We start from the raw sequence: 13,768 nt of genomic DNA on the forward strand, positions 1-13,768 counted from the left end.
GTGGGGAAACGCTGGGGTCGCGCCGCCGTGGTCTCCTTGATCGATCGGGCGCGAAGCGAGCACCCGATCCCCCCAGAAAGGCAATAGCAATAGCAGTTAGACTTATATACCGCTTCATAGGGCTTTCAGCCCTCTCTAAGCGGTTTACAGAGAGTCAGCATATTGCCCCCAACAATCTGGGTCCTCATTTTACCCACCTCGGAAGGATGGAAGGCTGAGTCAACCCTGAGCCGGTGAGATTTGAACCGCTGAACTGCTGATCTAGCAGTAGCCTGCAGTGCTGCATTTAACCACTGCGCCACCTTGGCTCTTATTCCGCGGTGCACCCACATAAAGCGTCAATCTGCGTTCTGACATTACATTTCGGGAATGCCGTCAGGAATAGACAAGAGGGCATTAAAAAAAAACAAACCCCAGAGTTAGGGCGAGACTCCCCGCCAGACGCGGCGTATCGCAGTCATTGGTTGGTTATGGCAGTGTTTCTCAACCTTGGCTACTTGAAGATGTCTGGACTTCAACTCCCAGAATTCCCCAGCCAGCGAATGCTGGCTGGGGAATTCTGGGAGTTGAAGTCCAGACATCTTCAAGTAGCCAAGGTTGAGAAACACTGGGTTACCGTGAAAAGTCAGTAAGTTTTGGCGTCGAGTACCACGGCCACGTTCTGCGAAGGAAGAGCGTAAATTCGTCGCTTTGCCTCGGGCAACGCGTAATTCTGGGTCGGGCCGCCGTGCGCCTGCGTCACTAGATGAGATTCAGGGCTGGTTCGGGTTGGGGGGGAGGGTCGTTTTGCGTATGAAAATTGCGGGCGTGTGAGCGCGTTCGAGGAAAAGCGGGGGATTCGGGTTCTCTTCCCGCGGACGGAACGATCTGCCCGCCCCGCCGAGTGTGTTAAACCAGAGCCGTTATAAGAAGAAGCGGCGAATAAAACCATCCATTCGGTGAAGTGGAAACTGGAAGAACTTTTATTTGAAGTTGTTCAGAAGTCACGTTGCATTGCACGACGCCTTTGGGAACTGTGGTGAAGGCATCTGGCTGGAAATCGGGAGAGAGTGAGTTCTGATCCCGCCTTGGGTTCAAAACGACGCTGACTGACTGTGGGCCAATCACTTTCCCTCAGCCCAAGGGAACGGACAATGGCAAACTACTTCTGAAACTCCTTGCCAAGAAAATTGCAGGGACTAATCCAGGCAGTCTTTGAGAATCCAACAGAATTGAAAGAAAACTGTTTGCTTGTTTGTACATGATATATATATTTGGGCATACCAGGGGTTGTAACACTTAATACATACATACATACATACATACATACATACATACATACATACACATGTGTGTACATCCATGTCAAATTTAGTGGATGCCAAATGGTAACTCTAGGTGGCTTACAGTCATATATGTATACTAAAAACATAAGTTAATGCAAGCCAAATGTTAACTGAACGAACTCCGTGTGTTCAAACAGTAACATGCTCCAAATCAGAGTCTGTCCAGTCTCCTGCTTGGTCGGGGGTTAGACTACAAGACCTCCAAAGTCCCTTCAAATTCTGTTATTCCATTCTGTTGAAGTCTGAAGACCAGGGGAATAAAATGGGGCAAAGCTACAGCTTTAAATTATGTAGCTTGGAAGGAAGTATAGATGAGTTGGATGATTTTTTTTTTAAAAAAAGTCACTGTAGTAGTGTTGGAAAGCAGGACAGGGACTCTGTGACCACTTTATGCTGGTGTTAAATTAAAAATAAATAAATTAAGAAATTGAAAGAATTCAAATAAAAGAGCAGCCTTCCAACATCCAAATATGTCAAGGAATCACTGCAGCCACAATAATTATACTTCCATTTTAATTTAGGGGAACCAGGTTGAAAATACTGTCTTGGGTTGTTAGTTCCTGATTCCAAAGGTGAAAAGCAGGGGGTCTCATGTGTATGTGTACCTGATTCTCTAATATCCTGGATATGTTGATCAACTAGAGGTAGAAATCCACCCCTTTTATGAGAAATACAGGTAATTCTCATTTACCAAATGTAATTGGGTCTGGGAATTCCATCACAAAGGGATGTGGTGGTAAGGCATAATGTCATGTGACTGTTCTGGCCATTCATGTTGCCATCCTTTTAAGCGATTCCTCTGCAGTCCCAGTGTCCCTGGTCACACAATTGCTCTTTGCAACCTATTGCTGGTTGGAAGCCAGCAGTGAAGGTTGCAAATTGCGATCATGTGAGAATGGTGCAACATCATAGCTATCACCCAATTGCCAAATGGCCAAATTGCAATTACATGACTGTGGGGATGCTGGGATGGCCAGCAAGGCCAGCCGTACAAGGACCTGTGATCAAGTACCCTTTGTTCAGTGCCATCATAACTTCGAACAGTTGCTGAATGGGCATTAAACAAGGGCTACACGTAACATACGTATTTCCTCAAACTCTGATATATTCAAGCAATCTAGTCATATATTACAAAATTGGTTGGCAATATGCTTATCTAAAATGTAAGTGGCCTCTGTGTAATCTGGATTTTGCCTTTAAGGATAGGCTGGTTACTTTGATTTCCATAATCATCAAGAAAGAAAATATTGCAATCTTCTTTTTTCCTTACTACCTGTTTTACTGCTTTGAGTGTGGTGGTAATATCATGTCTTGGAGATAAGGTAGGATTAAAGCAAGTCCCCCCCCCCCCCCCCGCCAATATTAAGTTTGCACCCTTTTTTTAAAAAAAAGCTATATGTTGAACTAGCTGGATTTTATCTATGCAGAATTTTAGCAGGATAAATTTCTTTCCTGGAAAGTAGGAGATAAATAAATAAGTAATTAGTAAGTAAATAAGCAACAGATTATATGAGATCTGGGCTGCAAAAATCCAGATCACCACTAGATGGGACCAGATTCCTCTATGAGTGTCTGGATTGTGAAATCTGAATCTGACACTGGTCAAGTACCTTTTAATCATTGCTGGCATTCCCTGCCTCCAGCTTTGGTGGTAGTAAAGGAATGGCAGTTGTTGCCTAGCAACCACTATACTTATTCCTTCCTTCCTCCCGACAGGACAACTATTAAAAAGGAAGAGTGCGAGAAAGATGATGTTCCTGCATGGAGCCATGTCATTTTCTTCTCCTCTAGAGTGCAAGATTCAGCTGAAAGAAATTATTGAACAATAACAATTTTGTTTTTAAGTGGGAGTGATCTTGCAGGAGACAGCATGTTTTCCGCTTCAGATACCAAAAATGAGTCAGGCTGGGAGGAAAACAGCTTGGAGTAGCAGAGCACAGTGAGATAATGGTGACTGCTGTTTCATCACTCTCCTTAGTGATGTATTTTTAGTCCGGGGTTGAAGGACCTGTAACTCTCCAGATATTGAATTGCTACTCCTAGCAGACCCAGCCAGCATAGCTCAAAATGAAAGGTCCTGGACACCATCATTCAGGAATAATCAGAAAGCGGCTATTTTCCACCCTGATTAAGCATAATTGAGTGTCTGCCCATTCATCCCCATTGCATAATTCCTTAACCTGACCAGCACATCATGTGGTTGGCTCTAAGTTACAGAGGCTTCCTAGTTTTCAAAGTTGCTGTAGAAATGAACAAGTTCGTTCACCAATAGTCTTCTCCATCTTTATTGCTGATCACTCATTCTCAGCTGCATTCCAGAGCTGAGTATGTTGCAAGCTTCCAAAATCTCTTAATTCCTCATTCATCTCTAGCTTCAGAGATGGATAAAACTTGCTTCCCAAGATAACCAGCATTTCAGAGCATTTGTTTTCTTTTGGCAGAAATTTATATTTATTTTTTAATTTATTTAAAACATTTACGCAGCCGACCAAGTCTGGGTGGCTCCCAATCCAAAATTAAAAGACATATAAAATCATTTGAAAACTATGAAATTCAACCAATTAAAATGTTAACAATCTGGGACCAATCCGTTCTACCGTGAGATCATCTAATCTTGTAACCTTTGCTTAGAAAAGTGGAGTCCTCAAAGCCTCAGGGAAGAAGAGTGGAGGCCTGCTGAACTTGGGGGGGGGGGGAGGCAGTTTTCCATAGGGGATGGGCTACCATGGAAAAGGACATGTCTTAGTTTCCATCAGATGGTAATGTTTAGGGGAAGGGACTAGAAGAATGCCCACCCTATTTGATCTGTGGGACAGGTAGATGTTCTTAGGGAAAGATGGTGCTGCAGATAGCCTGGACTTGTGCCATGTAGGGCTTTAGAGGTGATAATCAGCACCTTGAATTACAGCTGGAAAGAAATTGGAAGGCAGTGCACAAAACAGATCTAGGGGAGGTCCATTACTGTGCATGCTGCTACTTTCTGGACCAGTTGAAGGTCTATCAGCTTTAAAATTGTGTGTCTCCTTAGTGCTTTGCATCAGTCCAAGCTTGGGGGGGGGGGGAGAAAAGCTATCAAATGCCATTTTGCTTGCATGCTAGTTTATAGCCAAGCAATAATTCTCTCGTTTTTCTGGGAGAAGGACACAGGTAAAGTGTGTTTCTCTCAGAAAAAGGAGGGAGTTGTTGCATGGCTATAAACTGTAAAGATAAAGCAGGGTTGATCTGATATGGTGAGCAAAAGACATTGCAGGCTCTTAAGTGTTTTTGTTAATACTTTCAAAAATCAATCTGTCCTTGCAGTCCAAAGCAGTGCTTTGCAAACCAATAGATGAACACATGAACTGTGTGCATAAGGGGGGGGGGGGAGGAGCTTACATGCTTATCTTTTTATAAAGGAAGGAGAAAGGCTGTTAATTAACCCATAGAGTGTAGAAAACTCCAGGGGCCGCACATCCATGATTTGGGAAATTTGAAGTAGAGAATTGTCCTGGCATTTGAGCCAAGGTGGCACAGTGGTTAGGGTGCAGTACTGCAGGCCACTTCAGCTGACTGTTATCTGCAGTTCAGCGGTTCTAATCTCACCGGCTCAAGGTTGACTCAGCCTTCCATCCTTCCGAGGTGGGTGAAATGAGGACCCAAACTGTGGGGGCGATATGCTGACTCTGTAAACCGCTTAGAGAGGGCTGAAAGCCCTATGAAGCGGTATATAAGTCTAACTGCTATTGCTATTGCTATTTTCTGTGCTAGGCTATTTACCAGCTTTGATACCAAATCTGCCAACAAACCCTATAACACACTGCAAGCACTTAGAATATGTGTATGATAAAGAATAAGTAGAGGGATTGTTAAGATATTGAATTTAGAAGCTGGAACAGTAAAACTGGACAGTAGGCTAGAACACAGTTGTAGTTGATTAGTTAAGAGAGTGCTGGCTCATGCATGGGGCAATAGCAATAGCAGTAGCAGTTAGACTTATATACCGCTTCATAGGGCTTTCAGCCCTCTCTAAGCGGTTTACAGAGTCAGCATATTGCCCCCACAATCTGGGTCCTCATTTTACCCACCTCGGAAGGATGGAAGGCTGAGTCAACTTTGAGCCGGTGAGATTTGAACCACCGAACTGCAGATAGCAGTCAGCTGAAGTGGCCTGCAGTACTGCACTCTACCCACTGCGCCACCTCGGCAAACTATCCTATGATGGGTTGCTGTAAGTATAAAGGGGAGGTTCTCCTTTTCCCCCTCCTTTTTTCTTGTGCGTGTTCGGTATATTGTTTGAGATTGAATTTGGGTCAGCCACCGGGACCAGAGATTTACTCTTCTGAGCTTTCAGGCTCATGCTGGAACCCATCCCCAGGGAACTTCTCTCTACTGGAATACTTGCTTCCGGCTGTTCTGTGAGTTGTGTTTATGGGGTGCCTTCCTATTGGCTGATTGGTGTGTTGATGGCTGGCGATTGGCTGTTGTCTCCTTGTGCTGCCAAGCCCTCAGTTACTATTTGATGAGGTGGTGATAAATCAGCCCTCCTGTTAACTGACAAGGGGGCTGTTTCCTAGGATTCAACCATTTCCCTGGCTCTCTTTGTACCTGCTTGGCCAAAGATCTTAGTAGCTGCGAAATTAAATGTGTATCCCTTGTTCATTGCAGTGTGAGGCTACCCATGAGTTCATGTCTCGTCTGACCGCTCGCTTGCGTTTGTGCAATCTAGTCAGTAGTGGGATTCAAATAATTTAACAACCGGTTCTCTGCCCTAATGACCATCTGGGTAGGTGGGGCTCGGCGGTCATGTGACTGGGTGGGTGTGGCCAACTCAAGGTTACTCAGGTCGATGGGCGCTTCGCCTTAGCTGTTACAATGTAATAAGGGTTAAACGGAGAGGCAGTTTCTGTAAGCAGGTCAGTAAAGATTAGGCTAGAAACAACACTAGAATGTTTCCTTCCTGCCTTCCTCACAGGATTAGCCCTGTAAAGTGGAAAAAAACAAAAGGAGATTTTTTCCAACAATCGGTTACCAAGTTACCAACCGGTTCTCCCGAATAGGTGCGAACTGGCTGAATCCCACCACTGAATCTAGTGGTCAGCAAGGTTCAAAATTAATAACTTCAGTTCGAAAACCTATTTTATTGTCATATGAAAGCTGTAAATATAAATGCTCTTTGTTATCAAATAAAGCAAGATGGTATTCAAGACAAAAAAATGTAAACCACAGGGAAAACAAAATGACAATTCATTTGCAGATTTTACTAAGAAAGAAAAAAGGATTTATCTTTTCAAGTCAGATAAAGTTCTAAATGAGCTAAAAATAATATTAAACTGCCACTTTAAAAAAATTAACAATCATATTAACTAAAAATCAAAGCCAGACAAAAATTAACCTGAAGGTATCCTTACTAAAATGTTAAGCATAACAAAAATGCATTTATATGTACAGAATATAATGGAGATGTCAAACAGCAGTTAACTTTCCGATTTAAGTTTTCCCCCCAAAATTATATTTGCCTTCGTCTCTGTTCTAGATGTATTTAAATGGCAGTTTTGAGCCCTCACATCAATACCTTTCCTTAAATTCTTCACTTCCCAAAATAAAAAGTGGGGTTAATTGTAATGTTGTCAAAACACATTTCAAAACGTTTAGTTTTTCTATGACAATACCCAGCATACTTCCTCAGAATGGCTGACCAATTATGCCACGGAAGTTTACATGGGCTTTTTTGATTTTAATAAGCAAATGTAATTTTATAAAACTGAAATTATGTTTATATACTAGCTCTTCAAAATAATAATAATAATAAAAATAATAATAATAGTGGTACTCCAATATCAAGGATCAATTCTTTTCTGCAATCTATAACCAGTTTTGAAGAACTGCAAGCAATGTAATCATCCATTTCCATTTCACTGCAGGGTTTCTTCAAATGTTGCCATAACATCACTCTGAAAATTCATGTCAATGGTGCTTTTCAACTATTAAAAACAACAACAAGGAATTAGGGAGGGAAAAACACGTAGATTGAAATAAATGTTACTGGATTCAGTAGAATTGGATTCTGAGCAATAATGCAATTCGTGGCACGACAAAACCGCGCTCGACTAAAGCGCGCCCGATTAAACCGCGTCGCTGAGGTCATCAACAGGGCGACAATAGCGAGCGCGGAGAAAGAAGGTCGCTTTAAATAGCGCTTTGAAAGCAAGCCGATTCAAGTTAAGGTAAGGGTTAGGTTTAGGGTTAGGGTTAGGTTTAGGGTTAGGGTTAGGGTTAGGTTAAGGGTTAGGGTTAGGGTTAGGTTAAGGGTTAGGGTTAGGGTTAGGTTAAGGGTTAGGATTAGGATTAGGTTTAGGTTTAGGGTTAGGTTAAGGGTTAGGGTTAGGGTTAGGGTTAGGGTTAGGTTTAGGGGTTAATTTTAGGTTTAGCGTTTACAGCGTGCTTCTGTCTCCGCGCTGTTGTCGCCCTGTGATGACGTCAGCTACGCGGTTTCGTCGAACGCGGTTTTGTGGTGGAACCAATGCAATTAACTTTTCAACTGTAAAAAGCAAATGTGCAGAAATGACAATAAATTTGTGGGTGCACAACAATTTTAGGATTGAGAGCTATGTTTGATTTTCAGTGGCCTGTTGCAAGCTACATTCTTACAAGTAATTGAGGGCAAAGGGAAAAAAACAGCTAAGATCAGACAAAAAATTGATCCCTCAACTTTCTTCAGCCTCAATTTCTAAGCCAGTTCTTCTGACAATTACATCAATAAAGGTCTGCTGATTTCATTCCAAATAAATAAAGCTTCTCTTTAACTTTTTCATTGCGTTAGGGGACCAGCATTCTTTAAGCTGGCATTTTTCAATCTTGGCAGTGGAATGTGTGTGGACTTCAACTCCCAAACTTCCCCAACCAGCATGCTTGGCCAAGGAATTCTGGGAGTTAGAGTCAACACATCTTCAAGATGCCAAGTTCAAGAGACCCTGCTTTAGGATGATAGCAGTGGCTTACCGCTTCTCTTCTTCTACGTTCTTGCTCCAGTTTTCTTGCCAAATTACGATCTATGACAAGATTTGGTGCTGAGTGTGATTGCTCTCTTCCAGATCCTGTTACATTTGGAATGGGACAGCCTTCTTTTATTGCTGTGGATTTCAAATCCTTTTCTCTACCGTTTCTAAAGAAAAATAATCAACAACTTTTGTATGGGAAGTCAGATATGCAAACTTTACATTTGAATGAAAGACACACAGTGTATTTGTTGCTTACAATCAACAGTGATTTAGTACAGTGATTTACCCATTGTCCCTACAGTGGATGATGGGATGTCTTAAAAATCAGCACACTGGATACATCCACCACTATATGCCAACTGGATGAAAGCATAACTTTAATGCAAGCTCCCTCACCCTCCCAAAATATCCTGGAAATGGAAATAAAGATGTACTAAGCTTTCCTGAATTGTTGAAGTAGTAGTTGACAAATATAGAGACATTGCTATTACCCTTGCAGAGAAAAATATGGTTTGGTATTAGAATTGTGACTACCTGGGCAGAGCAGGTCTTAAGGAGATGCTACCTAGCACCCTTTCCTCGGGAAGGAAACAGGATTACCATGAATAATGATAAACATAACAAATGCATAATGAATTGATTGTGGGGAGAATGCCTGTTCGTTGTTTCGGGAAGCTAAAACAAAATTAAATATTGTTAAAGCACTTCATCATTCATCAAATGGTAAGTAATCCAGGAATAATACTCCGAGAGCAATGGGAGAACCCCCTAGAGGACAGCCTGGCTCAGCCGGATAACTCAAGAGTACCGTTGCTTGTCCCCAATTAAAAGTGACAATGTTAAGTATGCATTATTAATGAGTAGTTTGCTTCTTTGAGTCTCACACAAATGCTTGTGTCAGTGTCACATTACTCCAGTTGGAGAACAATTCTATGCTAGTAAGGATGATGAGAGTTAATTCTCCTGAAGCCCATTAAATTTCTGAGTCAAAAATCATAGGATAGGCAATTTATTCTAGTCAAGGAAACTCAGAGGATGAATTTTTTTTTAAAAGAGCAACTCAAGTGCGTGGTGACATCAACTCACCAATTCAAAGAGTGCTTAAATTTAAAAGTTTTGGAAAGACTTTTTGTTTTGTCAATCTTGATTTTGCGGATTATTCCAGAGGACAGTATGAAAACCTGGTTGGTGCTTTTATATTTATCATCAGTGAAGCTGTCCCACATTTTCACCAGCTTGAGTGATAGTTTCCACTGTAGGAAGTTATCACCCAGCCCTCTCCCAGAAAAATGAAATATCCTAGGAAATATTGAAAAGGCAGAATATTTCTCTGGATGTGAAAAGAAAGAAACAAGTTTTAAAAGACAGAATAGCTGCCTGTAGCTTCTTGCCCATCCCCACTTTGTCAATGGGCCATTAAGAAAGCCAAGCTAGTCCCTTTACATAATAAAGACTTCTCCACTTTAGCTACAGGGGGATGGGATTAAAGCATGATAATATTGGCCCCAACTGACCACATGGCATTTGAGAACTCAACCAAACCTGGATTCAAAACGCAGCCTAGAGAGTTGCCCCTGCATGGCCTTATGGGACTCTGACAACCAATCAGAATACATTTCTTACACAGGAACAGGAAACAGAGAGGTGGGACTGAACAGGTTATAAAAAGGCTAGCAAGCCCCTCCCTCAGCCCTTCTCTTCTTCTCCACCAACATTGAAGCATGTGATCACCTTTTCTACTCAGGACTCAAGCCATGTGGTCCTGTCCAACAATAAACCATCTTTCCAAGCAGTCTCCATTTCTCCAGTGTCTTTTTCCCCACTTGGAGCCGAACCCAGAAGGACATTTCTTTCATCACCACAACCATCAATTTGTTCTCTATAAACCCAGTTATATTTAGAAATGGGGGCTAATTCCGAAAAAGATATTCAACATTTGCTGTTTTACCAGCATGTCCTCTTGCTATTAACTTTAAATTTTTTTTTTTTACATAAGACTTAAGTTTCACAGATCTACAAAACAATGCAGCTGGTTAATAGACATGCAAAATAGAGCCTTTCAGTTTAATTCTATGGAATTACCAACCTCTCTTTTTCCTGAGGATGTTTTTTCAACTTCTTCTCCGCTTGCTCCAATCGTTTCTTTCGTTCCTTAGCCCACTCACTTTCTCCTTTTTCCAGCGCAGCTTTTTGAAACTGTCTGAAGCTTTCGTTGGAGGATTTGACCGAGACTGGAACACTCACCATTTTACCCAAACTTGTCCAAGAATCTGCATGTTTGACTTTTATATCCTGCAATTATAACCAGCAACATGGTTTTAAACACAAGCAGATAACTGTCTTCCACATCTGACGGGATTCCTCAAAGATAAATAGCAGGTAGGTTTTTTAAAAAAATGTAATTATTATATTCCAGTGTTTCTCAACCTTGGCAACTTGAAGATGTCTGGACTTCAAGTCCCAGAATTCGCTGGCTGGGGAATTCTGGGACTTGAAGTCCAGACATCTTCAAGTTGCCAAGGTTGAGAAACACTGCTTTAAGGCCTCCCTCTAACAGTATACTTAGTTTGAAAAACATCTGTAAGGGGGGGGAATCTTATTTCCTTTTAAAACTGGCCCATGATGACTAGGAGTTGTCATTACTTCATTGGATGCTTGTGCAGCCTCGTAGGCTATTTCTGTCCCTCGTTATTTTTTTTCATTTTTTTTCAGTTAGACTTATATACCGCTTCATAGGGCTTTCAGCCCTCTCTAAGCGGTTTACAGAGTCAGCATATCGCCCCCACAATCTGGGTCCTCATTTTACCCACCTCGGAAGGATGGAAGGCTGAGTCAACCCTGAGCCAGTGAGATTTGAACCGCCGAACTGCAGAACTAGCAGTCAGCTGAAGTTGCTGCAGTACTGCACCCTAACCACTGCGCCACCTTGGCTCTCTAACCTTGGTTATCTTCCCTTGGTTTGTTTGTTTTGGGGAACTAAATTACTGCCTTTCCCAAAGAAGCTTCACCTAGGAGATTTGTTTCATATATTTACAAACAACGTTATTAATTTTAAATAGAGTCAAGTGAGGGCATTTCGATGTGGGTTCTTTGGTTATGAATGATCTCATACCATTATCTCTGTTTTGTTATTTCTGATTCAAATAAAGCATATATAGAATGTCAGAAAGGTCATATTTTAATCTGAGTCCCTGAAGCTTTGGAGAACCTCCAGAGAGGTCAATTTGCCAGGAGCTGTAAATTGTTTCAATTTCCTTCCAGCTCATGGCTGGAGAACAATCACATCCATCTGCCACCATAGGATCCCCATTTCAATGGAGCAACCATGCCTTGGTGGTTTCATTGTACAGCTTGATCTGGATAGCAATAGCAATAGCAATAGCAATGAAAGAAGTTCCTTTCTTTATTTTATTAACTAAATTCAAACTTAAAAATACAATAAAAATGCAACTTGTCTTGCTTTTAGGAATACAAATTTATCAATAACACTGTGAGAAACAAAATGTGCAGTCATGTGGTGGCCTAGAGATGCAGCTCTTGCCTCACTATCAGGAAGCTGTGAGTTCAATCCTAGGTAGAGGCATATATTTCTCTCTCTGGGCACACTGAAAATATATGGGATGAACAAAATTCTGCATTGGCAACAGGAAGGGCATCCAGTTATTAAAACACTCTGCTAGCTTCATTCAGTTGCCCAGACGCCACTCCGCAAGAGATTATGGGTTTGCTAAGTGAAGATGATGACTGTGAGAAGCAAAAGGCAACTAAATGCATAATTATCAGAATAAAGTTTATAATCAAAGTTGTAGGGAACTTTTTTTAAAAAAATGGATTTCTCATTTCTGAATAAATATAGAGGAATCATGCTGCTGCTGAATAGTACAGTATCAGCTGATACTACTGTTTTAATTATATTCACTGTGACTAGTAATAAAACAACTCAGCAGAGTCGAAGAAAATTCTGCATAGATGTGCTTTGGGAGATAAATATACATATGCATCCTACCAATTTCTCTTTGGGATGAGCAAAAAGAAATGAAAGATAGAAAATAAGAGAAAATGAATTCTAACTAGATGAAACAACAACTGATACACAATGAGGTTGCCAGTGTGACATTTTTGTTGGCTACAAAATATAATTTGTGGAAAGCCATTGTGCATCGGTCCAAACCAGCTTGATGGAGATAATTGATTGTGGCTGAGAACAACTATCTCCATCAAAATGAAAAGCATTCCCAAGGTCATGCTAATCAGCTCTTAGAATGCTGTCTGCATCTGTAGGGTATCTTCTGGGCATTATTAAACATGCCTTCCGATCGGTTGAAGAAGCGAACTGAGATTGTACATCCTCCAGATCTCTTAGTAGCAGTGCTCAATTATGCCCATCATTTGTTCCTGCTGCAGTGATGAAGGGGTGGTTTAGAGTTGCAGGAAGCCTGGGCTTAGGGTGAAGGAAAGTGCTTGGTGACAATGTAAACCGACTAGAAAGGGTGGAGTACATTCTATTCAGCGGGGGGTTCCTGCCAGTTCTAACCTCTTCTATAGAAGAGGTTCCACAAACCTACAGTGCCGTTTAGAACCGGTTCCAGCTGCCTCCCCCTGCCCATCCGCACATCATCAAGAATTCTGGGAGCTGAAGTCCACAAGTCTTAAAGCTGTCAAGTTTGAACACCCCTGGTTTTTTTTTCTAAAGGGTTAGGGGTGTAAGGGTCTTGTAACTTGACAGCTTTAAGACTTGCCTGCTTCAAATGCCAGAGTTTCTGAGCCAACATTTTGGTTGCTAAGCAAGAGCGTTGTTAAGTGAGCTTCACCACATTTTACAAGTTGGCCATGCCCACCCAGTCACATGACTGCCAAGCCATTCCCACTCAGTCACATGGCTGGCAAGCCACTCCCACAAAGCAGGCCACACCTACAGAAGAGGTTCTAAAAAAATTTGAAACCCACCACTGATTCTATTTGTTGTTTATGTGGCTCTGAAGCCACATCTGGTAATGTGAGCAATGCAGTAATGAGAGCCAGTTTGGTCTCATGTTGAGGACACCTGGCTGGAACTCTGAGTTCTAGTCCTGCTGCCTTCGGCATGAAAGCCTGCTGGGTGACCTTGAGCCAGTCACTCTCTCTCAGCCCAATTCACCTCACAGAGTGGTTATTGTGGGGAAAACCGAAGGAGGAACTCAGCACCTTGAGTGATGTGTAAAACAACAAAGGCAAGAAAATAAAACAAAATAAAAATAAATGCCCAAAGATATTGCAGAAAATAGCTTGTTTACCTTTATTACAGGCATCTGAGGCTTAGCTTCTCTCTTTTTTTTATCTTCAGAGTTATCAGAACAGTTTTCTGTAATAGTCGCACCTGCAGATTCTGTCATCCTTGGTCGCCAATGGCCATCTGGGAAACTAGCCTTCGTGTCTGGAATCCAAGCCAAGCAGAGACAGAATGAGCTTTCAAAAGGGCAAAGATGT

The 13,768-nt window shown here is 41.8% G+C and overlaps 1 protein-coding gene across 1 annotated transcript in view; it reads right to left on the reverse strand.

Annotated features, from left to right (window-relative positions):
* Window positions 1–7,216: 7,216 nt before the first annotated feature.
* BRDT (bromodomain testis associated) overlaps window positions 7,217–13,768 on the reverse strand; it is a 43,187-nt gene continuing 36,635 nt past the window's right edge. Inside the window, exons 17-20 of the mRNA XM_032217711.1 lie at window positions 13,576–13,715; window positions 10,389–10,594; window positions 8,304–8,466; window positions 7,217–7,285 (exon numbers count right to left, since the gene is read on the reverse strand). Of these exons, the coding sequence (XP_032073602.1) occupies window positions 7,217–7,285; window positions 8,304–8,466; window positions 10,389–10,594; window positions 13,576–13,715 (578 nt within the window). The remainder of the gene's footprint in view (window positions 7,286–8,303; window positions 8,467–10,388; window positions 10,595–13,575; window positions 13,716–13,768) is intronic.

Source organism: Thamnophis elegans, chromosome 5, assembly GCF_009769535.1.
Source record: "Thamnophis elegans isolate rThaEle1 chromosome 5, rThaEle1.pri, whole genome shotgun sequence".
Classification (NCBI taxonomy): domain Eukaryota; kingdom Metazoa; phylum Chordata; class Lepidosauria; order Squamata; family Colubridae; genus Thamnophis; species Thamnophis elegans.